Genomic DNA, 22,375 nt, shown 5'->3' on the forward strand with positions numbered 1-22,375 from the left:
ATATTTTAGAGATAGATATCACAATCAAAATGTTACATACCACCCAATATAGAAATCTTGTGCTCTTTGAGCGGCAATTATGTCTTCAGTTGCATTTGTTATTGGAACAAAACCAAAAACAAGAAGGTTAAATCCAATAAACCCCTGTTGCTTGACCTGCAAGTTACCATAGTTTTAAAACATTGGTTGAAACATAGTGGAATTTGAACAAATCACTACTTTCCACGATCCGCAATTTACAATATTGCAATTATGTTACTAAATGTTAAAAGCTTTAGCTAAATCAAAATGTAAATTGGTGCATGTATCATACACTAGTTTACCTTGTACTTATTCCTGTAGAGTCTTGCAGCTGATGCATGTGCTAACAACATATGATGAGTTACCAAATATGGCTCAGTTGAAGAATTTCCTTTGGAGCAGTTAAATATAGAGGAAGAAGAACACCTTTGAGGAGGTAAAAATCCTGCATCATAGCCTCCCATTGAACACACATTCCCCTCATTTACTGTGGTCCAATGTTTAACTCTATCGCCAAACTCTCTAAAGCATACATCTACATATGCTGTGAAATCTTTTCTGCAAGAAATCATAAAAACAAATATGCAAAGTATGAATTACAGAAAGATCGTTTTCTTATTGTGTTAGATATATGGTCTGTTTAGATTGACTTATATGAGTTTGCATTTTTTTTTGAGACGGTTTGGAGAGCTTATGACATGTACATAAGCTGTTTTTAGCTTATTTTCATAAGCTCTCCAAAATAGCTTATAGCTTATACGAAAATAATTTAACTTTATTTTATCTTTTGTATAGAAATAGCATATTCATAAGCACTTACATGTTGAGCATTTATGCTATAAGCGTGTAATGAATTTTTTTTATCTAAATAGGATCATAGTTTATTGGAACTTTGAACTCTGATATACGATAAAATGGTCATGTTAATAGGCAGTATTATTTCCATTCCAAAAAATAGACAATAGTTTGGGAACCATACATAACTCTTCGACTAACCCATCCTCCGTATTCATCTTCAAGTGCTTGTGGTAGATCCCAATGATACAATGTAACGTGTGGTTGGATTCCTACAAATAAAGGAGGGGAAACTTTATAATTCGGTTTTTTCAGAGATGATTTAATTCAGTGTTGTCAACAACAGTTATAGCATCAAATTGTTATTGTTCCACGATATGCCACTTAGTACAAAGCGTTGTTAAATTGCGGCTACCATGGCTTATAGCAGTGTGGCATAGTGGAATTTGAACAAACTGTTATTTTTCGCAATTTGCAATTGACAACACTAATTGAACTTTACATCAGCAAAGAAGTTTGCAAAAGAACCTTGGCTTGTTAGTTCATTGATGAGGTTGTTGTAATACTGCAATCCCTTAGGATTTATTGGCCCATTCCCATCTGTATTAAAATGAGATCAAGGTCAAATAATAAACAGTTGATGCAAGAAATTAGTCTTGATTCTAGAAATTATCTCTTGACATTATTTTAGAAATTAGTATTGAATCTATCATTTGTAACCTTTTTGTGAGATCATACCTGGAATAAGTCTTGACCATGATATGGAAAATCTGTAGGCATCTAAGCCCATTTTAGCCATAAGTTTTACATCATCCTGCAAGAAATGAAAACATGTTAGTGTACACTGTTTCTTAGGTAAAGAAGACTAACTTAAAATCAGTCTCTTGCTATGTCAAAGATGAGAGGTTTTCTTAATTCCATTGGTAAAATCTATAATGTTTCTGGTTTATCAAAAGATATACATCTCTACTGACCTTATATTTGTGATATTGATCACATGCAATGTCACCATTTCCTTTGTATAGCCCTGCTGTAAATTGAATTGAAAGGAAGAATTTCAATGTTGTATAACATGATTATTTATTTATTTATTTGAATTGTAAATTTCAGTTTGGCAATTGTTATGTTAATATTTTCTTCCTTATCAAGATTCAAACCCTGAACCTTCAACTCTTTTAACCCTTAGCGCAAACAAGTGAGCTACCCATCCGCCCTAACTACATAACATGATTAATTGTAATAGAAGAACTAATAAATCAATAGCATCAACTTGTATTGCATTAAAAGACCTACATAGGATGAGATAATGCTTGAAAATAAAATTTTAAGAAGAAGACATCGATCTCAGTCTACAAGCCAGTTTTGTAGGGTTCAGTTAGACCCAACCCAAATCTTAAGATGATATCAGAGTCTATGCAAGATCTATTAGGTCGCTGTTATTGGATTTTCCGCTATTAGGCCACCTGAGTCATGCTCTAGATGTTTAGTCACAGGCGTGAAAATAGTGTTTGAGTCTTGTTGTAAATAGTTTATTTTAATTATTATTAGTGATTAGTTGTTTTGGGCCCATTAGTTATTAGTCTTGCCCATCAAGTTACATTAGCCTATATAAACACATTAGTGGTTGTAAATTATATATCTCTGAAATATAATATTCAGTTTTCACATGGTATCAGAGCTCCCGATCTTGGGGGGCGTTGCTTCCGCATAAACCCTAGCCGCCGTCTTTGCGGTTACTTTTTCTTTTTTCGCCTTAATTGCGATTTATTGTGAGTTTCCGCCTTAATTGCGGACTCTTTGAGATCTTGGAAACGTTGTTCATCAGAAATCACTGTTCATCGCGGCACTGTGTCATACCGCAGATACTGTTCATTGTTGGCTGTTTGCTTCGGCACTGTTCGCTCCGGGTGCACTGTTCATCGTATAAAAAAATTATATTTTGAATTGGTTGTGTTTTCTTTTCAATCCAATCACATAGAAAGTTCTTTTTCGTTGATCCTTGGCTATTTGTTCTTTTCTAAGACATCAGTCAATATGTCAAAAGGAGAATTGGTTCAACCCCTTACTCAAGATGAAATAAAAAAGGTGAGATCTTTTCTTAAGGAATTGGATAAACCAACATGTACTTCTCTGGCATTTACAGGTATATCTCTTTCTCCACTTCCACTTGGTAAGTCTCAATTTTCTGTTGGATTTAATGCTTCGGATAAACCATCTAACCAATATTGGATACTAGATTCTGGAGCCACTGACCACATGACACCCTTACCAACACACTTTTCCACTTATTCACCTTGTCCTAGCAACAAGAAAATATCCATAGCAGATGGTTCCCTTATAACCGTAGCGGGTCAAGGAAATGTCCAAATAAGCCCAACTATAATCCTAAAAAATGTCCTTCATATTCCCAAATTGTCCACTAGCCTAATTTCCATTAAAAAACTCACAAAAGACCTATCATGTATTGTTGTTTTTTGTGACAATGCTTGTGTTTTTCAGGACAAGGATTCGGGGAAGACGATTGGGAATGCTAGAGAATGGAATGGTCTTTATTATTTTGATAACCAGAATCTCATCAGCTCCTCTAACATTTCCAACAACAATTCCTTTTTTTCTGAATCAATTAAGACCAACAAGGAGAAAGTCTTTTTGTACCATTGTCGTCTTGGTCATCCTTCATTTAGAGTCATGAAACAATTATTTCCTTCACTTTTAAAAAATTTAGATGTTGAGAGTCATTGTTGTGAGGTGTGTGAACTTGCTAAACACAAGCGTGTCTCTTTTCCTGTCAGAAATAAAATTAGTACTTCATCGTTTTGTTTAATTCATACTGATGTGTGGGGTCCCTCAAATGTTGCAAATATATCAGGTAGTCGATGGTTTGTAACATTCATTGATGATTGTAGTCGAGTTACTTGGGTCTATTTACTAAAACAAAAGTCTGAAGTTACCTCTGTGTTTCAACATTTCTTTGCAATGGTTAAAACTCAGTTTGGAGCAAGTATTAAGAGAGTCAGGTCTGCTAATGCCAAAGATTACTTTAATCACTAGTTTAATTCTTTTTGTCAAAAAGAAGGTATTATTCATGAGTCTTCATGTGTCAAAACCCCCCAACAAAATGGGGTTGCTGAGAGGAAAAATGGGCATTTGTTAGATCAAACTCGAGCTATGTTATTCCAAAATAAAGTTCCTAAGAGATTTTGGGGGGAGGCGGTTTAAACTGCATCTTATCTGATAAATCGTTTACCTTCTAGTGTCCTCGACTCCAAAACTCCTATAGAAGTTTTATCGTCGTTCTATCCTTATATGCCCACCTCCAATAATCTCACTCCTAGAATATTTGGTTGCACGTCGTTTGTCCATATCCATAGTGATGGTAGAAGTAAACTTGATCCTAGATCCTTAAAGTGTGTCTTTATAGGGTATTCCTCCACTCAAAAGGGTTATAGATGTTATCATCCTCCATCTCATAAGTATTTTGTTTCTCGAGATGTCACCTTCCATGAACAAGAAAGTTATTTTGGTCAAACTCATCTTCAGGGGGAGAATATAAGTAAGGAAGATGAGTCTCTTCTACTTCCTGACCTTACTTTTGGGCCAGAAATTGAGGTTGAAACTGGAGGTGACAATGTTGAGACGGAAGTTGATTCTAAAAATCATGTAAATGTTGAAGCTGATGTAAGATATGGGAAAAATATAAGGATTTATACACGAAGAAAGACCATTCCTGAATCTACTCATGTCCAAGAGTCTGATCCGACGTTACATGAGGTAACTTTGCTTGACCCTTCAAATTCTTGTGATTCAATTTCTGAATTTGCTCATGCACATGAACCAGAATCTAACTCATCCACACCTGAGGAGCTAGAATCCAACCCAATAGAGCGTAAGAAACGAAAATCCAGAGAAGTACCCCCAATAGATTCTGAAGACTTACATCTTCCAATTGCCCTTATAAAAGATCCTAGAACTTGTACCAATAAGCCACTCTACCCTCTATCCAACTACCTATGCTTTGAACAGTTATCACCTACCTATAAAGCCTTCCTTACCAACCTAAACACTACCATTATACCTACCTCTTTAGCTGAGGTATTGTCTGACAGGAAATGGAAACAAGCCATGGACATGGAAATGGAGGCACTTGATAAGAACAATACTTGGGAATTGGTTCTTTTACCAAATGGAAAGAAACCTGTAGGGTGCAAATGGGTATACACTGTAAAATACAAGGTTGATGGTTCTATTGAGAGATACAAGGCAAGATTGGTAGCCAAAGGATTCACTCAGACTTATGGAGTAGATTACTCAGAGACATTTGCTCCTGTTGCAAAAATGAATACTGTCAGGGTGATGTTATCTTTAGCAACTAACTACAACTGGAACTTGCACCAATTTGATGTGAAAAATGCCTTCCTTCATGGAGAACTTGAAGAGGAGATCTACATGAATGTACCCCCTGGATACGGTGAACATACTTCTACCAACACCGTGTGCAAGTTAAAAAAGGCTTTATATGGGCTAAAGCAATCTCCACGTGCATGGTTTGGTAGATTCACTAAAGTTATGGTAGGTTTAGGCTTCAAACAAAGCCAAGGAAACCATACTTTATTTGTCAAACACTCCGAAACAGGGGGAGTAACAGTGCTGCTGGTATATGTGGATGACATTATAGTGACAGGTGATGATGAAGAGGAGCAAAAACTATTAGGCCAACACTTAGCTAAAGAGTTCGAGATCAAGACCTTGGGAAAATTAAAATATTTTTTGGGAATTGAAGTGGCTCACTCTAAGAAAGGAATTTTCATATCTCAACAGAAATACATTACAGATCTTCTGCAAGAGACTGGCAAGACAGCATGCAAGCCTGCAAGTACACCAATTGATCCAAATGTGAAGTTGGGGAATGCAGAAGAAGATGTTGCAGTTAATAAAGAAATGTATCAAAGGTTAGTCGGCAAGCTTATATACCTCTCACATACTAGACCTGATGTTGCTTTTGCTGTAAGCTTAGTCAGTCAATTCATGCACCAACCAAAGGAGATTCATTTAGAAGATGCACTTCGAATTGTGCAATATTTGAAAGGAACCCCAGGTAGAGGAATTTTGTTCGAAAGGAATGGAAGTGTGAGACTTGAAGCATACACTGATGCGGACTATGCAGGGTCAATTGTGGATAGGAGATCGACTACAGGATATTGCACTTTCCTGGGTGGGAACCTTGTGACTTGGAAAAGTAAAAAACAAAGTGTGGTATCTAGATCTAGTGCTGAGGCAGAGTTCAGGGCAATGGCACAGGGGATATGTGAATTACTATGGCTGAGAAGCATCTTGAAAGACTTGAGGATAAAGATTGATGAACCAATGAGGCTCTATTGTGATAATAAATCTGCTATTAGCATAGCCCATAATCCAGTGCAGCATGACAGAACCAAACATATTGAAGTTGACAGACACTTTATCAAAGAAAAGTTAGACTGTGGTCTAATTTGCACTCCATATGTCTCTTCCCAAGGCAACCTTGCAGATCTTCTAACAAAGGGGCTGAACAACAATAACTTTGAAAAATTTGTTTCCAAGCTGGGAATGATTGATATTCATTCACCAGCTTGAGGGGGAGTGTTGTAAATAGTTTATTTTAATTATTATTAGTGATTAGTTGTTTTGGGCCCATTAGTTATTAGTCTTCCCATCAAGTTACATTAGCCTATATAAACACATTAGTGGTTGTAAATTATATATATCTCTGAAATATAATATTCAGTTTTCACAAGTCTCATTGGATGAGATAATGCCTGAAAATGATCTTATAACTGGGAGGCATCCCTCACTCTACACGTTGATTTTGTAAGTTGAGCTAGGCGTGACACAATTTCTAATAGAAAGAGTTTCTTTGCTAGTGTTTTTAAACTCGGTATCCGGCCCAATGATCAACTAATATGGGAGGATTCGAACCTGCTAACTGATGCAGTAGCAAGGACACGATAACATCAATATAATTTTTCAATAGCAACTCTGTTATAGTAATTTTTTTTTTTTTGAAAGAACTCTGTTATAGTAATTGTTTTTTGTTTTCTCTATAGCCAGTATTCTATACATATTAGCCAAATATTCTTACTTTTTTCTTCTGGATATGAGAATTTTTCTAAAACTAAATGAATCACAATGGCTTGTGGGACTAAAATTCAGACAGAGTGAGTGATAGATGTTTTATGATAAAATAATATAATCATGCATTTGAGGAAAGCAATAAAGGATCTATGAGAAGTACATAATGAAATAATATTTGGTACTATTATAAAAGACTTTTTTTCAATACGATTTTATAATTAATCTTCACAAAAATTTTAGACAAAGAAAGAGTACCATTGCCAGCATGTGCAAAGGTATCCCATATGCTTGGCTTCCTGCCATCTTCATTTGCTGCACCTTCTACCTTTCATATCATCCAAATTACATAAAAATATTAATACAAAACCATCTTTAGATTGAGAATATCTATGTAGTAAATAGTAATCTCACATCAAAGTATATGGTGATTTCGCAAAGAAGCAAAATTGCTTAATATATTAATCATCTACATAGTAATTTTTTGTAAACCTTAAATTCCATCAATCCAAAAGATACACAGTACTCCAATACCTCAATACAAACATCTATAAATAATGCACAGCACAAGCACCATTTGCTGTCATGCTCATGCACACCAGAATTTGATCATAAAGTGGGTGGAACAATAAATTCGAGACTAAAAATCAACTTCAAACATCAGAACATCTAAAAATGTCAAAATCAATTCGCTATCAAATTTGATTCATGCATAGTGAATTGATATGAGAGAAAAAGAGAGAAGGGGAAACCTGATAAGCAGAAGTTGAAGCACCAAACAAGAAGTGAGGTGGGAAGTCATTTCTTGTGAATGCATTAGCCACAGAGACCACTGATACCAGTACAGCTGCAGCTAACAAATGCATCACAGCAAAGGAATTTATCATCATTATTTTATTCTTAGTATTGTGTTTTTGGAGTATATATATCAAGCATTTTAGTGAACACCAATTATACTACAATAGGTAAGGTTCTTTAAAGACAAAAAGAATGCATAATATATTATTGTGTGGATGAGAAACTGCAACCTCTCTTGTTCAGCCGTCTGGTCCAGATACCATCTATGCAAATGGAACTTTGCTTTGTCCATTGATTTTAATAATAAAATACTTTTTCTACTTTTGACTTTGATTGTTTCTCCCATCTCAAATGTTCCAAGTTTCTCCATCGACCATCATGCATTTCATTTCTTCTTTTAAATAGATATTTTACTATTTGTTGACAAATTGGTACACCAAAACGTCATACAGTACAATGGAAGATGCTATTAAACAAGAAAGGTGACATGACATGATGCTATTAAACAAGAAAGGTGACAAATACGTGTCTCTATAACATTATATAAAAGAAATACATTCTTTTTGTTAAATTTTTTCTTTTATATTTATCCATCATTTAAACTATTTTATCATCATGCTTATCATATAATTTAAATTATCAATTAAAAAATAGTTAAATCCCATTAAATTACGAACAATCTACCACAATAGGAACAATATTGTAAATTATAATAAATAAATAAATAAAATGAAAAGATTATTAGACCTTATATAAAAAACATTGTGTTTTGGTGCAACATCTTTTTCTTTCAATGAAAGCTAAAAGACAGGCTCGTTAGTGCCCATCTTGACGTTAGTACTTAGGTACCGTTTGCCCCGGCTTTTTCCAACTTCTCTGCATTTTTAAGGAGAAGTTAGACCAAACACAATATCAATAAAGTACCTTAAAAAATTACTTTTGTTTTAAACATTTTTTCCCTTCAAAAAATTTTTAAACATTTTTTTATTTATTGTGCTAATTCATAATAAATTTAAAGTTTTGTCCTCGTAAGCTTAGCTCAGTTGCTAGAGACAATGCATAAATATATGTAAGGTCCAGGGTTCGAACCCCGGACACCACCAAAAAAATAATAAATTCAAAGTTTTGTACAATATTTTGCCAAACAACTTTTAACTTAAAAATAACTTTAAAACTAAAAAAAATAAAGAAACCAAACAACTTCAGCTTATTTCCTAAAGACCTTTATATTAACTTTGTTTTAGAGTAGCTTTTAGACCGTAAAAAAGTCTGGTCAAACGGTACCTTAGTATACCATTAAAAGTATTACTTATACCATTAAAAGTATTACTGAGTAGAAGTGTTAAAACAAGACATTAGTAGGCTCGTTATTTGCCAATAAAATATACATATAATTATTTTTTTTCTTTCTACCCTTGAATTTAATTTAAAAGATTAATACAACAAGACATGAACTGCATTTCTCTTCCCTTAATGTTCCACACATTCTACTCCTAGCTAGTCCCTCATTTCAAAACAATGCCTAAAAATGCAGGTTCACCGGCACAAATAATTACTTTTTGAACAAACCAGCCACTTCACCTTTCTCAAACATGGAGGTCAATATATCACAACCACCAACAAGTTCACCATTCAAAAATATCTGAGGGAATGTAGGCCAATTGCTATACTTTTTAAGTGTCTCCCTCAATCCATAGTTATAATCTTCATCCAATACATCTACACTCTCATAATCTACTCCTTCCTTTTCAAGAATGCCTATTACCCTCTGAGAGAATCCACATAACGGCGCACTTCTGGATCCCTTGATGAATGCAACTACCTTATTCTCTTTTACCAACTTGTCCACGAGCTCTTCAAGAGGGACGGTTAGTTGCACGTGACGACCAGGTGTTAATCGAAGATCAGCCTTCTTCTTAGGCTGTGGTCTTACCCAAGTGGCGTTTCCGGATTCATTTCCAGGTGGAACTTTCCCACTGATCTTTATGTGTTCTTCCATCCAAGACTTCCATGCTTGGGTCAAAGATTCTCTGTCAGGTTCATCCACTACCCCAACCTATATAGTAGACAATTTCACAATGAAAAATTCATCATCAGGAAAGTAATATTTGGAGATTTAGAGCATGGTGATCTTGATCAGAATAAAAACAGTGCAAGAATAAAAAAAAAAAAAAAAAATTTAACGGATCATATCACTTCCAAATACTGTTTGTATATTACATCTGTAGGTGTTTTCAATGATTTTAAAATGCAGAAAAAGACATATGGGTCATGACATGTGAGTTATACTGAGTGCATGTTCGATTTCACAATTGAAAAGTCTCAAATCATGGTCTAGATAAAAGCTTGTTGCTTTTAGCTTTAGCCCAAACCATTGTTTGGGCCAAACAGAGAACCAAACATGGTAACTCTTGGATAGATTCAAGTGTGGACAAACATAGAGCATGGTACTGTTTTCTAACTAAGAGAAAATCTCCAAAAGAAATTGTGGGTTACAGAAGCACCCTCTTTCAACACTATTTCGCTGGGTTCTGACGTCACTAAATTGTGCCCACTTATTGTGTTTAAGAAGTCTCATATGGCATTTGACAAACCATACTAAAAAGCCACTCCACAGAAAAATCAATCACAGCAGTATCAGCACAAAACTCTCAATCAGGTCAAGATCCCTGGAACCGCTACACAAGAAACATTCGACCCCGGAAAATGAAACTGCTGCGACAGAATTCGAAACACAATGAAAACTCGCTTCCAGCACACCGACTGCAAAACAGAATTGCACTGCTAAACCTCCAATGCACAGATGAAGATGCAGCTGCAAGCAAAGCTGCAAAAAGGACTGAAAAACAACCAAACAAGGCAGCAAGAATTAAGCCAAGCCCCTGCTAACCTCGCACTATCTCGCCTCCAACCCATACCCCCTCAAGCAAACAAGCAGGGACACAACCAGCACCTGACCAAGCAATACCAGAACACGCAAGGGCTTAACTCCCTGCTTGCTCCAAATCAAGCCACAGAGTTTAAAAGCCACTGGTTAAGCGAAAAGCTAAAACCTTTAAGCTTGCTCTTGAGAATCCTCCAAGCTAAAATTTCCGCCTTCTCCCCATTAAAACCTTCATGCCTAAAAGCCGTGGCATTCCTAGTATTCCAAATAGTCGTGACATTGGAAAACCAAATTAAAGCAAACTTTTCACGAACCTTCCGGCCTCCACTCAAAATACCTTTGAAAAGATAAAGGTGCTCCAGCCCCCGCTCCCTCCTCCCCACTCCCTTCTGCCATTCTCCCCCTCCCTACAGCTAGCCCTTGAAATACCTCCACCAACTCTTCTTCCCAATGAAATAGTCTCCGCCACCTCCAATTCCAATTCACCACTCTTAATCCATTCCATTCTCCTCTACAACCATGTCTGCAAAGGAGATCCCCCCTATCCAATGTTAATCATGAAGTCTCTTAATATATTAAAGGGTAAACAGTGTTTTTAGCCCATGTAATATAGGGCACTTTTGGGTTTAGCCCATGTAAAAAAAATTTTTTAGATTCCACCCTCATAAAATTATTTTGTTTTGGTTTTGGCCCCTGACCCCTGTGACTCAACAGAATCTATGAGGTGGCGCTGACGTGGCATTTTTTTTTATTTTTCAATTTTTTTTGAATGCCACGTGTGTAAATGAATGTCCACGTGGCATTTCTGATTTTTTTAATTAAAAAAATTTTAAAAATATTTCTTTTTAAATTTTTTTTTTAAAAAAATATTGGCTTAATTACTCTTTTGGTCCCTTAAGTTATTTGTTGGTTACATTTTGGTCCCATAAGTTATTAACGTTACAATTTGGTCCCTTAAGTTACTTTTTGGTTTCGTTTTGGTCCCTTAACTATTAAAAGTTTCGTTTTGGTCCCTTAACTTATTTTTTTGTTTCGTTTTGGTCCCTTAACTTATTTTTTGATTTCGTTTTGGTCCCTTAACTTATTTTTAGGTTTCGTTTTGGTCCCTTAACGCTAATACATTCATCCTATCGTAAAGAGGACCAAAGTGGTTGACGGAGGAAGAGTTAAGGGACCAAAACGAAACCAAAAATTAAGTTAAGGGACCAAAACGAAACTTTTAATAGTTAAGGGACCAAAACGAAACCAAAAAGTAACTTAAGGGACCAAATTGTAACGTTAATAACTTATGGGACCAAAATGTAACCAACAAATAACTTAAGGGACCAAATCATTAATTAAGCCAAAAATATTTTTTAAATTTTTTTTTAAAAAACGAAAAAAATTCTAAAAAAATAAAAAAAAAATGAAAAAAATTCTGAAATATGAAATTTTTTAAAAAAATTGGAAAAACTAATAAAAATGAAAACAAAAATCTGGAAAATTTTAAAAATAAAAAATAAAATATGGTAAAATTAAAAAAATGAAAAAATTCTGGAAAAAATTAATAAATTTCAAAAAATTCATATTTCCAAATTTTTTTCAATACCGGGAAAAATGAAAGAAATTCATATTTTTTTTCGGAAAGTACTTGTCATTCAACCGTATAACGGAAAAAAATTCATTTTTTTTTTTTTGTAAAGTACTTGTCATTCAACCTAAGCTCGGAATACACAAAAATTCCTGGAAAAAATACTAATGAAAATTTCGAAATTTCGAAAAATACACAAAAAACCTAAGCTCGGTTTATAAATACACATATTTTTTCCCTTATTCTCGGTTTATAAATACACAAAAATTCCCAAAAAAAAAATTTGGAAATAAATACACTGAAAAAACCTAAGCTCGACATATATATATACTAATGAAAATTTTGAAATTTCAAGAAATACTAATGAAGATTTCAAAAATTTCATTTTTTTAAAAATGATTAATCTTCAAGAAAATTTCGAAATTTTTTTAAATATTTTCCAGAATTTTTTCACAATTTTTATTTTTCGTTAAAATTTTAATTAGAATTTTTCCAGAATTTTAATTAAAATTTCGAAAATTTCATTTTTCCAGAATTTTAATTTTTTTCAGAAAATTTCGAAATTTTATTTTTTCAGAATTTTTCATTTTATTAGATTATTTTATTTTTTAATCATTTTTTATTTTTATTAATTTTTTCAGAATGTTTAAACTTTTTCCGTATTTTTTAAATTTTTTTCATTTTTATTAATTTTTTAATATTTTTTTCAATTTTTTTATTAATTTTTCATTTTTCCAGAATTTTTTAATATTTTCAGAATTTTTTTATTAATTTTCAGATTTTTTTTTCAATTTTTTAATTTTTTTTATTTTTCCAGAATTTTTTAATTTTTTAAAAAAAAAAATGCCACGTGTACCCCAAAAAAAAATATAAAATAAAATTAATTATAGTCAGCGTGACACGTCATCAAAAAAGGTGACGCAACATGCCACGTCAAAGATTCTGCTGACTCAAGGGGGTCAGGGGCCAAAACCAAAACAAAAAAAATTTATGAGGGTGGAATCTAAAAAAAATAATTACAGGGGCTAAACCCAAAAGTGGCCTATATTACAGGGGCTAAAAGCACTGTTTACCCTATATTAAATAAAGTATCACCATCAACCAACAGATCCGTCCAAAAGTTAGAATCTCTTCCATCTCTTATGACCTTTCTTAAATTTCTCTCGAACCACCCCGGTAATGATGATATAGACCTTAAATCCCTCCACCAAACTGAACCAATGTTTCTTACCAACTTCAAACTATCATCATATTTATGAGTTAGAACCAAAATTTGGCATTTGTCTTTTAGCCCTATTTTATAAACAATCAAACATAACACGCAATTTTCCTTCTGTTTCCTAGTACTTGAAACCATGTTTCAATTACTATTCCTGTTTGAAATAACATTTTTAAGATTTCCGGTTTCATCCATCAAGAATAACATTGTAACAAGAATCATTTGTTTCTCTTTTATTTCGACTCTATTATGTTCCTAAAACCACCTGCCAATTATTTCCTTTCCTTATGAAAGACTATAAAAGAAAGAGTGCCTAATAAGTATCCTTTCCATTACCCTTGTAGAGAAGTAAAGGAAGAAACCAATTCCACTTCAGCATGTTGCTTTCCCTTATTCCTAAAAAGCGCCTTAAATACTCTTTCTTAGCCTAATTACACTGGGAATCATAATGTGTCAGATAGCCTTCATCGTAAAAAATGAACTTAAATCACTCCCCATTTTCTTATAATAAGCAGAGGTCCATTTTTTCTTTTCCTTCCATCTTTGAAGCATATATATTCCTCGGATTAGGGGTGTCCGGTGTTGAATATGTATTGTGTCCCACACCAACACGACACCGACACATTATTACATTGAATTATGTCATTTTTCGAATTATAATCGGTGTCAACATGTCCGTGTCCTGTTCCTATCTGAGTTTGTGCTTCATAGCATTTCCATCAACATTTATTCTAAGAGGATTTTACAGATGCATGTCCTATGCAAGAATCACCCTTTCTTTAACCTTGAGAGAGTATATCCCCTCAATTATATCCCAAAGCTTCAAAACAATTCTAGGGGCTCAATTATTCTTTGAGAAGACACTAACTAATAGTAACTAAGTTTGTAGAAATGGGAAGTGAAGTCATTGAAACTCAACAATACAACATTAAGTTGCTCCCACAATGAAATTGGATCAAATTCAAAACAATCTCCATCATGACAAAACTCCGAAATTAAGGATGTGATTTTATGATGCAATTTTTTTAATTTTTTCTCTTCCAATTTACAATTGAGTAACCAACTCTTTAAGACTATTATACACACACCTACTGCAATAAAATTTACAAACTTGTGTATTTCAAAATTGAGGTTTCAATATGTATAAAAGTTTACACCAATTCAAAATTAACTCAATATATAAACTTTTGAAATATATAAAAAATAAATAAAACATCTTACTATAAACTTATTTTTGTTTAAATCTTATAAGGTTTTAAGTTTTAACATAAAATCAATGTAAATAGTTATTCAATAATGTAAGTGCATCTATCCTCAAGCTACATTAATGCCACAAATTGTTCTAAACAATTATTTCATTTAATTTATAAAAAAATAAAAAATGAGAATAAATAACTGAATTCATCCATAACACTTCAATTCAAAACTGAGAATCTTACCTTAACAGAGCCACAAAGCTCCGGCACCGATTTCCGGTGCGCCGAGACAGTAGCAGCAATATTACGCGACAAACCGATGAACTGAAGCTCACCGTTCTTATCATAAACGGCGTAAACTCCGGCACCCGACGGAAGTTCTTCTCCGGTGACTTCATCGTTTTCCGGTGACACCGTCACCGGTGAAGTATCGGCGAGGTTTTTCACTGCCATGGCGACGAGCCATGACTGTGGCTTTCGGGGATGGTAGGGTTTGAGGGAAATTGGGCGTAGGTTTGTGGAGGAGTTGGGGTGGAAATTGAATGAAAGAGTAGGGGTAATTTGGGGAGAAAAAGAGGGGAAATGATGATAAGAGAGAAGTTGTGTAGAAGAAAGGTTGATGATGTTAGCCATTGATGAATGGTCAGTTGAGTGAATGAGAAGAAGTGAGGAGCAACATAAGTCCAGTGGAATTATTTTGGTAACTTATCAATAAGTTATGTTATTTTTGAAATTTTCCCGTATCAACGTATCGGAGGTGCACTATCGTATCCGTATCAATATTGAGTCCGTTTGTTATAGCTTTTTTAAGAAAAAAATCACTTATTTTAAAAAAATAATCACTTTTAAGACTATTGTATCCGTTTGTTACATATTTTAAAAAAAATCATAATCTAAAAATAATCTAAAAACAGCTTCAAATGAGAAGTTGTTAGGAGCAGCTTAAAATAAAATAGATTTTTTTAAGAGGAGAGAGAAAATATAATTTAAAAGATTGAACTAATTTTGTAACAAAAAAATCCCTTTTATATAGTTGTATCCAAACAAACTAGATTATTTGTTTAAAAAAAGTGATTTTTATTACAGTAAACAAACGCAAAATAGATTCTGATTTTTCATATAATCTCTAAAGTATAATCTCTAAATTATTTTATATGAAAATCACTTTTATTTTAATCCGTAACAAACGGGCATTTTGTATTCGAGCTTCACAGGTTTTAAGTTATCTTGGTCACACTTATAAACGTTTTTTATTTAACCCTTCTGTCGTATCACTTAAAAGGATTAATTTGTTACAAATCTCAAATCTTAAATTATGGGTGGCCAAAATAATTTAAGACCAATTGTTATAGGGGTTTGCTAGAACACACCCACTAGTTTTCATGTGGGTGTGTTTTAGCAAGTAAATAACTAAAAAGTGGTAAAATACACCCCAAGGTGTATGTTGCTATAACACACCTTCTAACAAAAACAACTGGGTGTGTTCTAGCAAATCCTATAGGCATTTGCTAAAACACACCCACTAGTTTTTATGTGGGAGTGTTTTAGCAAGTAAATAACTAAAAAGTGGTTAATTACACCCTAAGGTGTAGCTTTGCTAAAACACTCCCACATAAAAACTAGTGGGTGTGTTCTAACAAACTCCATTGTTATAAACCTCAAACTTAAATATCACTTGTGTAATTTAACCTATTTTGGATTAATTCCTAAGCCCAATGGCTCAAAATGAAATTTTTGAGAGAAAATAGAATATCTTTTACGCGAGTAATAGTAAAGATTAATATTGATTCTCTTAATAGATTTAGGGGAAATTACACTAACCTCCCCTGAGGTTTGTTCAAACAACACAAACACCCCCACTAGTTTTATAATAGGCATTAACCTCCCTTAAAGTCTTTTAAAATATATGTGTACATCCCTTAGAAACTTAACACCGTTTGTTTTTAGGTTAACACTAACATTTGGATTGTCTGGCCACGTCCCTCCACCTTCATGTGAAGGTCTTTCAATTTCTTTGCCTCTGGTACTGTTATCGGCATCAAAATAACACTCGCTACAAGTAACTCATCAAGACTGTTATTTCCCGTCTCTTCTTTCACTAGTACCACCGTCGATTACGCAATGATATTTCATTACTGTGTTTGCCGCATCAAATTTGGTGGCTTCAAAATCAACAAAGTATCTCAATCATTTTACATCTTGTTCCCTCCCTCTCCACCTATCGTGAGCAAGAGAGTGTGGTTTATCTTAATTTGATTTCTTTTCAATCTACTGTTACTTCCATTTGTATTTCATTTTAATTTTTTGTCATGTTTGTTTTATCTTGTTATGTCGATTTATGTATGTCTCTTTTTCTGGAAGAATAGGTAGAGCTAGTTTGAACTTTGAAGATGGGTCTTCTTATATATTTTCCCTTTTCGTATGTTTTAATTAGGGGCCTGGTTGTTGTTGTGGCTTCTATGTCTACGTGAGTTTTGTTTTCTGGGCAATCATTTAATTGCATTTGAGGCCGTGGGTGTACAATAGATTGATTTATTGTGGAAATGGATGAAAAGCAATTTTTTAATTGAAAATGATACATTTGCATTTTTTTAACGGAAGGTGGATGGAGACTAACAGTAGGGGGTGTTGTTGCTATTTGAGAAAACAGAGGGGAGGTTGGATATATTTACATAAACCTCAGGGGAGGTTTGTGTAATTTCCCCATAGATTTAATATTGTTGCATTCTTAAAACTAATTTGAACTAATATAAAAATTTGAGACAAGGAATGATCAATAATTTTAGTGTTTTTTTTATGACATAAATTTTATGCGAGTTGAGCTAGGAGACGCACCAGAGTCAGGACAGGCATCAAGGTTTATATAACGTTAATAGAGATGATAACAAACCAGCCATTAAATAGGTATGCAAGCAAGAGTTAAACTCAAAACCTTGAATTAACTCATTATCAACTAAGTTAACTTTCATTTAACATTAACAATATCAATGTTAACTATGTATGCATAACAATGACAAATGAATAAATATTGAAAATGGTTCTTGAAATTGTAGGATAATGTTTGGAAGTGTCTGAAAAATCAGTTTTGACAATGCATTGTGATGTCCACTTACTATCCCATGTTATGCTTTCAAATACAATCAAACTATCAAATTATGTATCTCACCAACTTTCAGTCACGAGTAAACAATTCAATCTTTTGACAATCTATTTTTCATATTTATTGGAAAAAATTACTTTCCTATCTTTGCTTCTCTTCTAATTTTCTCCTTCCTTGTCTCTTAGTTTCTCAATCCATCTCAAGTACCATTTACTTTTTGGTTAAAAAAATATACCATCTATTTTTCTTATTTATTGGGGAAAAATACATTTTGGGTGGATGTTCCTTATGGTTCGAAATTTAAATAAAATAAAGAAGCATATAATGGTAGGATTAGTTCCCCTCAAAAAAAAAAAAATGGTAGGATTAGTCTATAGTTTCCACTAATGGAACTAACACAAAGCCAAAGATGTTGTTAATCTTTCAAAGTCTTATTTTAACTCTTAACCACCAAAGATGTTAATCTTTCAAGTTTTGTCTTAACTCTTAACTACCATTATTGGCATAGTTTAATCACAACCAATGAACCAAACATACTACTATATATGCTTTAACTTCACTCCTACTCAAAAAATAAAAATATTCATTAAACCCTCTCAACAATTTCATCATCATTCTGTTTCTCTATGCATTAATTCATACTCTTTCTTCACATCTTTAATCTTCTTCCATTCCTCATGAACCCTTCAGAAACAATGAAGCTTCTTAGAAAAAAGCTTTCTCTTCCAATCATTATTACCACAATCTGCATTCTTCTCTTCACTATAGTTTTGTATGCTGAGAGGCTCAGTTTCATTTCTTCCACCTCAATTTTCAAATTCAAAACATGTCCCAGAAAGCACATCAAATCAAAATCTAGTAAGTTACTTACTCCATTCTTTTTTCAATTGCAATTTTTGTAGAAAAATTATGTTCTTATTTATGTCATTTTTCAAAGTGAAGTGTGATTTTAACTATTATTTTATCAATAATATCCTTAATTATTTATTGGAAAGAGAAAAATAGTTGGAATAGTATAATAAATAATTAAGGATATCATAGCAGAAAAATAATTTCATCAAAAATAACAAAACTTATTCGCTTTCTTAATATGTGTAAATAACCTTAAAACGAAAACTAAAAAGGAGCGGAGTGAGTAATTTAATTAGCTTCACAATTGCACCAAAACTATCTCATCATATTCTCAATCTACTTTCCTTTTTTTTTTTCTTTACAACTTTGACTCTTAATAATGTAATTTTCCAACAGATGACAGAAAAATTGAGGATGTGGTTTTAAATGCCTCATGGATTGATGATAGGTTTGATTTTGATCCAGAAGAATGCAATGTTGCTAATGGAAAATGGATATTTAACAGTTCAATACAGCCTTTATACTCACATAAAAGCTGTCCATACATAGATAAACAATTTTCTTGTGTCAAGAATGGAAGGAATGATTCTGATTATCTTCATTGGGAGTGGCAGCCAGAAGATTGTACCTTGCCACAGTAAGTTTTCTCACACTCTAACTCATGTATATTTTTTTTCATCTTCTATGTAGCAACGATACTTCAGATCAAAGACGTGTTTAGTATCTGATACACACACGATGAGACTAACATGTATGGTTACATTCAATTAGTTAAATTACTCAAATTATTACCGGTGTCTAGTGCCGGTGTTTCATAGCTCATCTTCCACTTTTTGTCCATTGAAGTTTATGGTTACCTAATTTAAGCCACATTCTTATAGACTACTGCATATTTGGTAGATTTAATCCAGAGATAGCCCTCAAAAAGCTTGAAGGAAAGAGGTTGCTATTTGTAGGAGATTCACTTCAAAGAAACCAATGGGAATCTTTTGTTTGTTTGATTCAAGGTATCATACCTGCAAAGAAGAAGTCAATGAAACGAGGGCGCGTTCATTCAATCTTCAAAGCCAAGGTAATTGGAATTTAGGTTCCATGTAGTCGAAAATAGTCACACTGTCGTAGTCAAACAATTCATGCCTTCTGATCGAAATTGAACAGCTCGTGTTCAATCTTGGAATATGAGTCGTTCAATCTTGATCAGACCACTTAAAATGCATGACTATGACAACTACATTTTCAATATGAGCCTTTCGATTTAGATCAAATGGCTCGAATTGCATGGCAACTCCAATCTAACCTTTCTATACTGCAGGCAATCCGGATCCAATGTCAAACACGTAGATTCAAGCATCTACAATTCTAAATGAAACTCTTATATCTATAAATTATGTACATACAAAAGTGAACACAAGAATACCACTAGGAATTCCTTGTAATTGAACAATGAAAGCTAAATTTATTTTTTTATATGTGTTTCATTTGATATAGGAATATAATGCTACTATAGAATTCTATTGGGCACCATTTCTTGTGGAGTCCAACACTGATATTCATATAATAGGGGATCCAAAGAAGAGGATAATAAAAGTTGATGAAATTACTGAGCGTGCCAAAAATTGGACAGGAGCTGATATCCTTGTTTTCAATACCTATGTTTGGTGGATGAGTGGTCTTAGAGTTAAAGCATTGTAAGTCCTCTTCATACCTACCTACCTGGCTATCTACTTACTTGTAGGAAACTACTTGATCTTTTTTCTTTATGGTCATTTTCATTCATCAACATTTTATCTTTAGGTGAAAGTAATAGTCAATTATTTTATGTGAAAATCACAACTTTAAAATGTAGGTGGGGCTCATTTAGCAATGGAGAAGAAGGGTATGAAGAACTTGATACATCAATTGCTTACAACTTAGGTTTGAGGACATGGGCAAATTGGGTGGACTCAACTATCAATCCAAACAAAACTAGAGTCTTCTTCACAACTATGTCCCCTGCACATACAAAGTCTCTTTCTCTCTCTCAAACTTCGTCTTATATATCTAGTGTTTCATTGAAGCAGTGTTGTCAATCGTAGATCACAAAAAAAAAATGGCACTTTGTTCAAATTATGCTAGTCAATAGCGTTATAGCGTCTCTATAGCTGCTACAAAATAATATTTCGTACTAAATAGCGAATCATGGGACAATAGCATTTTATGCTAATTTCACTACGCTATAGTGCGATAGACCATACTGCCGCTATAACCGCTATTTGACAACACTACATTAAAGTGACAAATTTAGTAAACACTTGAACTAACGATGATGTAACATGTTTTTCAGAAGTGCTGATTGGGGAAACAAGAATGGTACAAAATGTTTCAATGAAACAAGGCCAGTGAAAAAGAAGAATCATTGGGGAAGTGGTTCAAATAAAGGTATGATGAGTGTTGTAGCCAAAGTTATCAAGAAAATGAAAGTTCCAGTAACAGTCATCAATATTACACAAATCTCTGAGTATAGAATTGATGGTCATTCCTCAGTTTATAGTGAAATTGGTGGCAAATTGTTAACTGAAGAGGAAAGGACTAATCCATTGAATGCTGATTGTATACATTGGTGTTTGCCTGGTGTTCCTGATACTTGGAATCAAATATTTTTTGCAATGTTGTGACAAATTAAGATTTAAGACCCTTTTTTGTGACATGAAGATGTCAATTATGTAAAACTATGTGTTACATTTGTCACAAATGTCTAACTGGAGAAATTGCACAGATAAAATGGTCATTGGTAGATCATAATTTGAAACTTTTGTTAAATCTAGAAAGGGATTGCAAATTATTTTTTGACCAAAAGATTAAGCTATTTCAGCCACAATCAAAGTAAAAAAAAAAAAAAAAAATATTGGTATTTTCATTACAATTTTGAATGCTAGCCATACATGTGTCCACCCCTACTAAGGTACGTGCAAATAAACGGGTTTGCTTCCTAAAAAAATCTACCAAAGAATTATCAAAAGAGACAATAAAAGGACTTTATAATAATAGCCTCAACTTTGTTCTTGTGATTTTTAGTGTTATGTTCAACGTGATTTGAGTCCAACTCAAAAGGTAACACTTACACTTTTTTTCTCTCTAATGTAAGCAATTTTAGCTTTACCTAAATATTATCCTTCTCATAGTGCCCTGAATAAAACATCATTTGATTTTTCAATACCACTTCATTTAGTTAAAACAATTTTCTAAAAGGAGCGCACATTATTATTACTAATAGTTTGAGAGTGGAAAGATCAATAAGGGTATTCTTGTAAATGTTTGTATATATTTATCAGATAAAAAAATATATTTGTCTTTAACTAATTTTTTTAATATGCATGAATTTCGTTAAATTTGCTTATAATTATAATTAGGGGTGGGAATGAGCTGGGTCGAGTCGGACTTTTCTTAAATAGGCTAGGTCTAGTTGAAAAAAGTAAGGCCTAAGTCTTGGCCTTTTACCAGTCAAAGGCTTTATTTTAAGTCTGACTTGACCTTTTTAAAAGTCTGGCCTGACCTATTAGCCTGTTTAAAAGCCTAATTTGTATTACAATTTTCAAACAGAGTTTGTTCATCAATTTTTTTTCTTTCAATTTGTGCAACGTACCTAATATAGAGATAAACATTAATTAGATACAAATTAAACTAATAAAACACAATTGTAAAATTTATAGATGGATAGAAACTCAATCATGTCTGATAACAGCAAGGATTTCAAACTTAATCCAATAATCATACTTGGCCTTAGGCATATCAATAACAAGCCTTAACAGTTCACACAAATCAAATAATCATATGAGTCTTAAATGATAACTTA

At 33.3% G+C, this 22,375-nt stretch overlaps 3 protein-coding genes across 4 annotated transcripts in view; 1 reads left to right on the forward strand and 2 right to left on the reverse strand.

The window, feature by feature from the left end:
- LOC146926434 (beta-glucosidase 11-like) overlaps positions 1-7,820 on the reverse strand; it is a 62,621-nt gene extending 54,801 nt beyond the window's left edge. For both annotated transcript variants that reach the window (XM_085758789.1, XM_085758788.1), the window contains exons 1-8: positions 7,677-7,820; positions 7,183-7,252; positions 1,791-1,846; positions 1,555-1,630; positions 1,345-1,416; positions 1,001-1,088; positions 324-579; positions 41-156 (exon numbers count right to left, since the gene is read on the reverse strand). In XM_085758789.1, the coding sequence (XP_085614915.1) occupies positions 41-156; positions 324-579; positions 1,001-1,088; positions 1,345-1,416; positions 1,555-1,630; positions 1,791-1,846; positions 7,183-7,252; positions 7,677-7,814 (872 nt within the window). In that variant the 5' untranslated portion in view covers positions 7,815-7,820. The remainder of the gene's footprint in view (positions 1-40; positions 157-323; positions 580-1,000; positions 1,089-1,344; positions 1,417-1,554; positions 1,631-1,790; positions 1,847-7,182; positions 7,253-7,676) is intronic.
- A 1,193-nt stretch (positions 7,821-9,013) lies between these two features.
- Positions 9,014-15,279, reverse strand: CXIP2 (CAX-interacting protein 2). The gene is made up of 2 exons (XM_085758796.1): positions 14,835-15,279; positions 9,014-9,778 (listed from the first exon to the last, which is right to left on the reverse strand). Exons 1-2 carry the CDS (start codon positions 15,222-15,224, stop codon positions 9,275-9,277), a joined length of 894 nt encoding a protein of 297 aa, XP_085614922.1. The 5' UTR covers positions 15,225-15,279; the 3' UTR covers positions 9,014-9,274.
- A 3,100-nt stretch (positions 15,280-18,379) lies between these two features.
- On the forward strand, positions 18,380-21,342 carry LOC146926442 (protein trichome birefringence-like 3). Its single transcript, XM_085758797.1, has 6 exons — positions 18,380-18,549; positions 18,940-19,180; positions 19,444-19,615; positions 20,032-20,231; positions 20,390-20,548; positions 20,867-21,342. The coding sequence occupies exons 1-6, from the start codon at positions 18,387-18,389 to the stop codon at positions 21,195-21,197; spliced, it is 1,266 nt and encodes a 421-aa protein (XP_085614923.1). The 5' UTR covers positions 18,380-18,386; the 3' UTR covers positions 21,198-21,342.
- The last annotated feature ends 1,033 nt before the right edge of the window (positions 21,343-22,375 follow it).

This window comes from Medicago sativa, chromosome 4, assembly GCF_051527215.1.
Source record: "Medicago sativa cultivar Bolivia chromosome 4, Bolivia_mono, whole genome shotgun sequence".
Taxonomy (NCBI): domain Eukaryota; kingdom Viridiplantae; phylum Streptophyta; class Magnoliopsida; order Fabales; family Fabaceae; genus Medicago; species Medicago sativa.

What these genes read in the sequence shown, in the direction of transcription:
- CXIP2 (XM_085758796.1), bottom strand. Translation starts at nt 15,224, where the DNA reads ATGGCTAACATCATCAACCTTTCTTCTACACAACTTCTCTCTTATCAT. An exon ending in AGCTTTGTGGCTCTGTTAAG is followed by an intron (nt 9,779 to 14,834) that starts GTAAGATTCTCA and finishes TCTACTATATAG; the next exon opens with GTTGGGGTAGTGGATGAACC.
- LOC146926442 (XM_085758797.1), top strand. Translation starts at nt 18,387, where the DNA reads ATGAAGCTTCTTAGAAAAAAGCTTTCTCTTCCAATCATTATTACCACA. An exon ending in GAAGATTGTACCTTGCCACA is followed by an intron (nt 19,181 to 19,443) that starts GTAAGTTTTCTC and finishes CATATTTGGTAG; the next exon opens with ATTTAATCCAGAGATAGCCC. An exon ending in GGTCTTAGAGTTAAAGCATT is followed by an intron (nt 20,232 to 20,389) that starts GTAAGTCCTCTT and finishes TTTAAAATGTAG; the next exon opens with GTGGGGCTCATTTAGCAATG.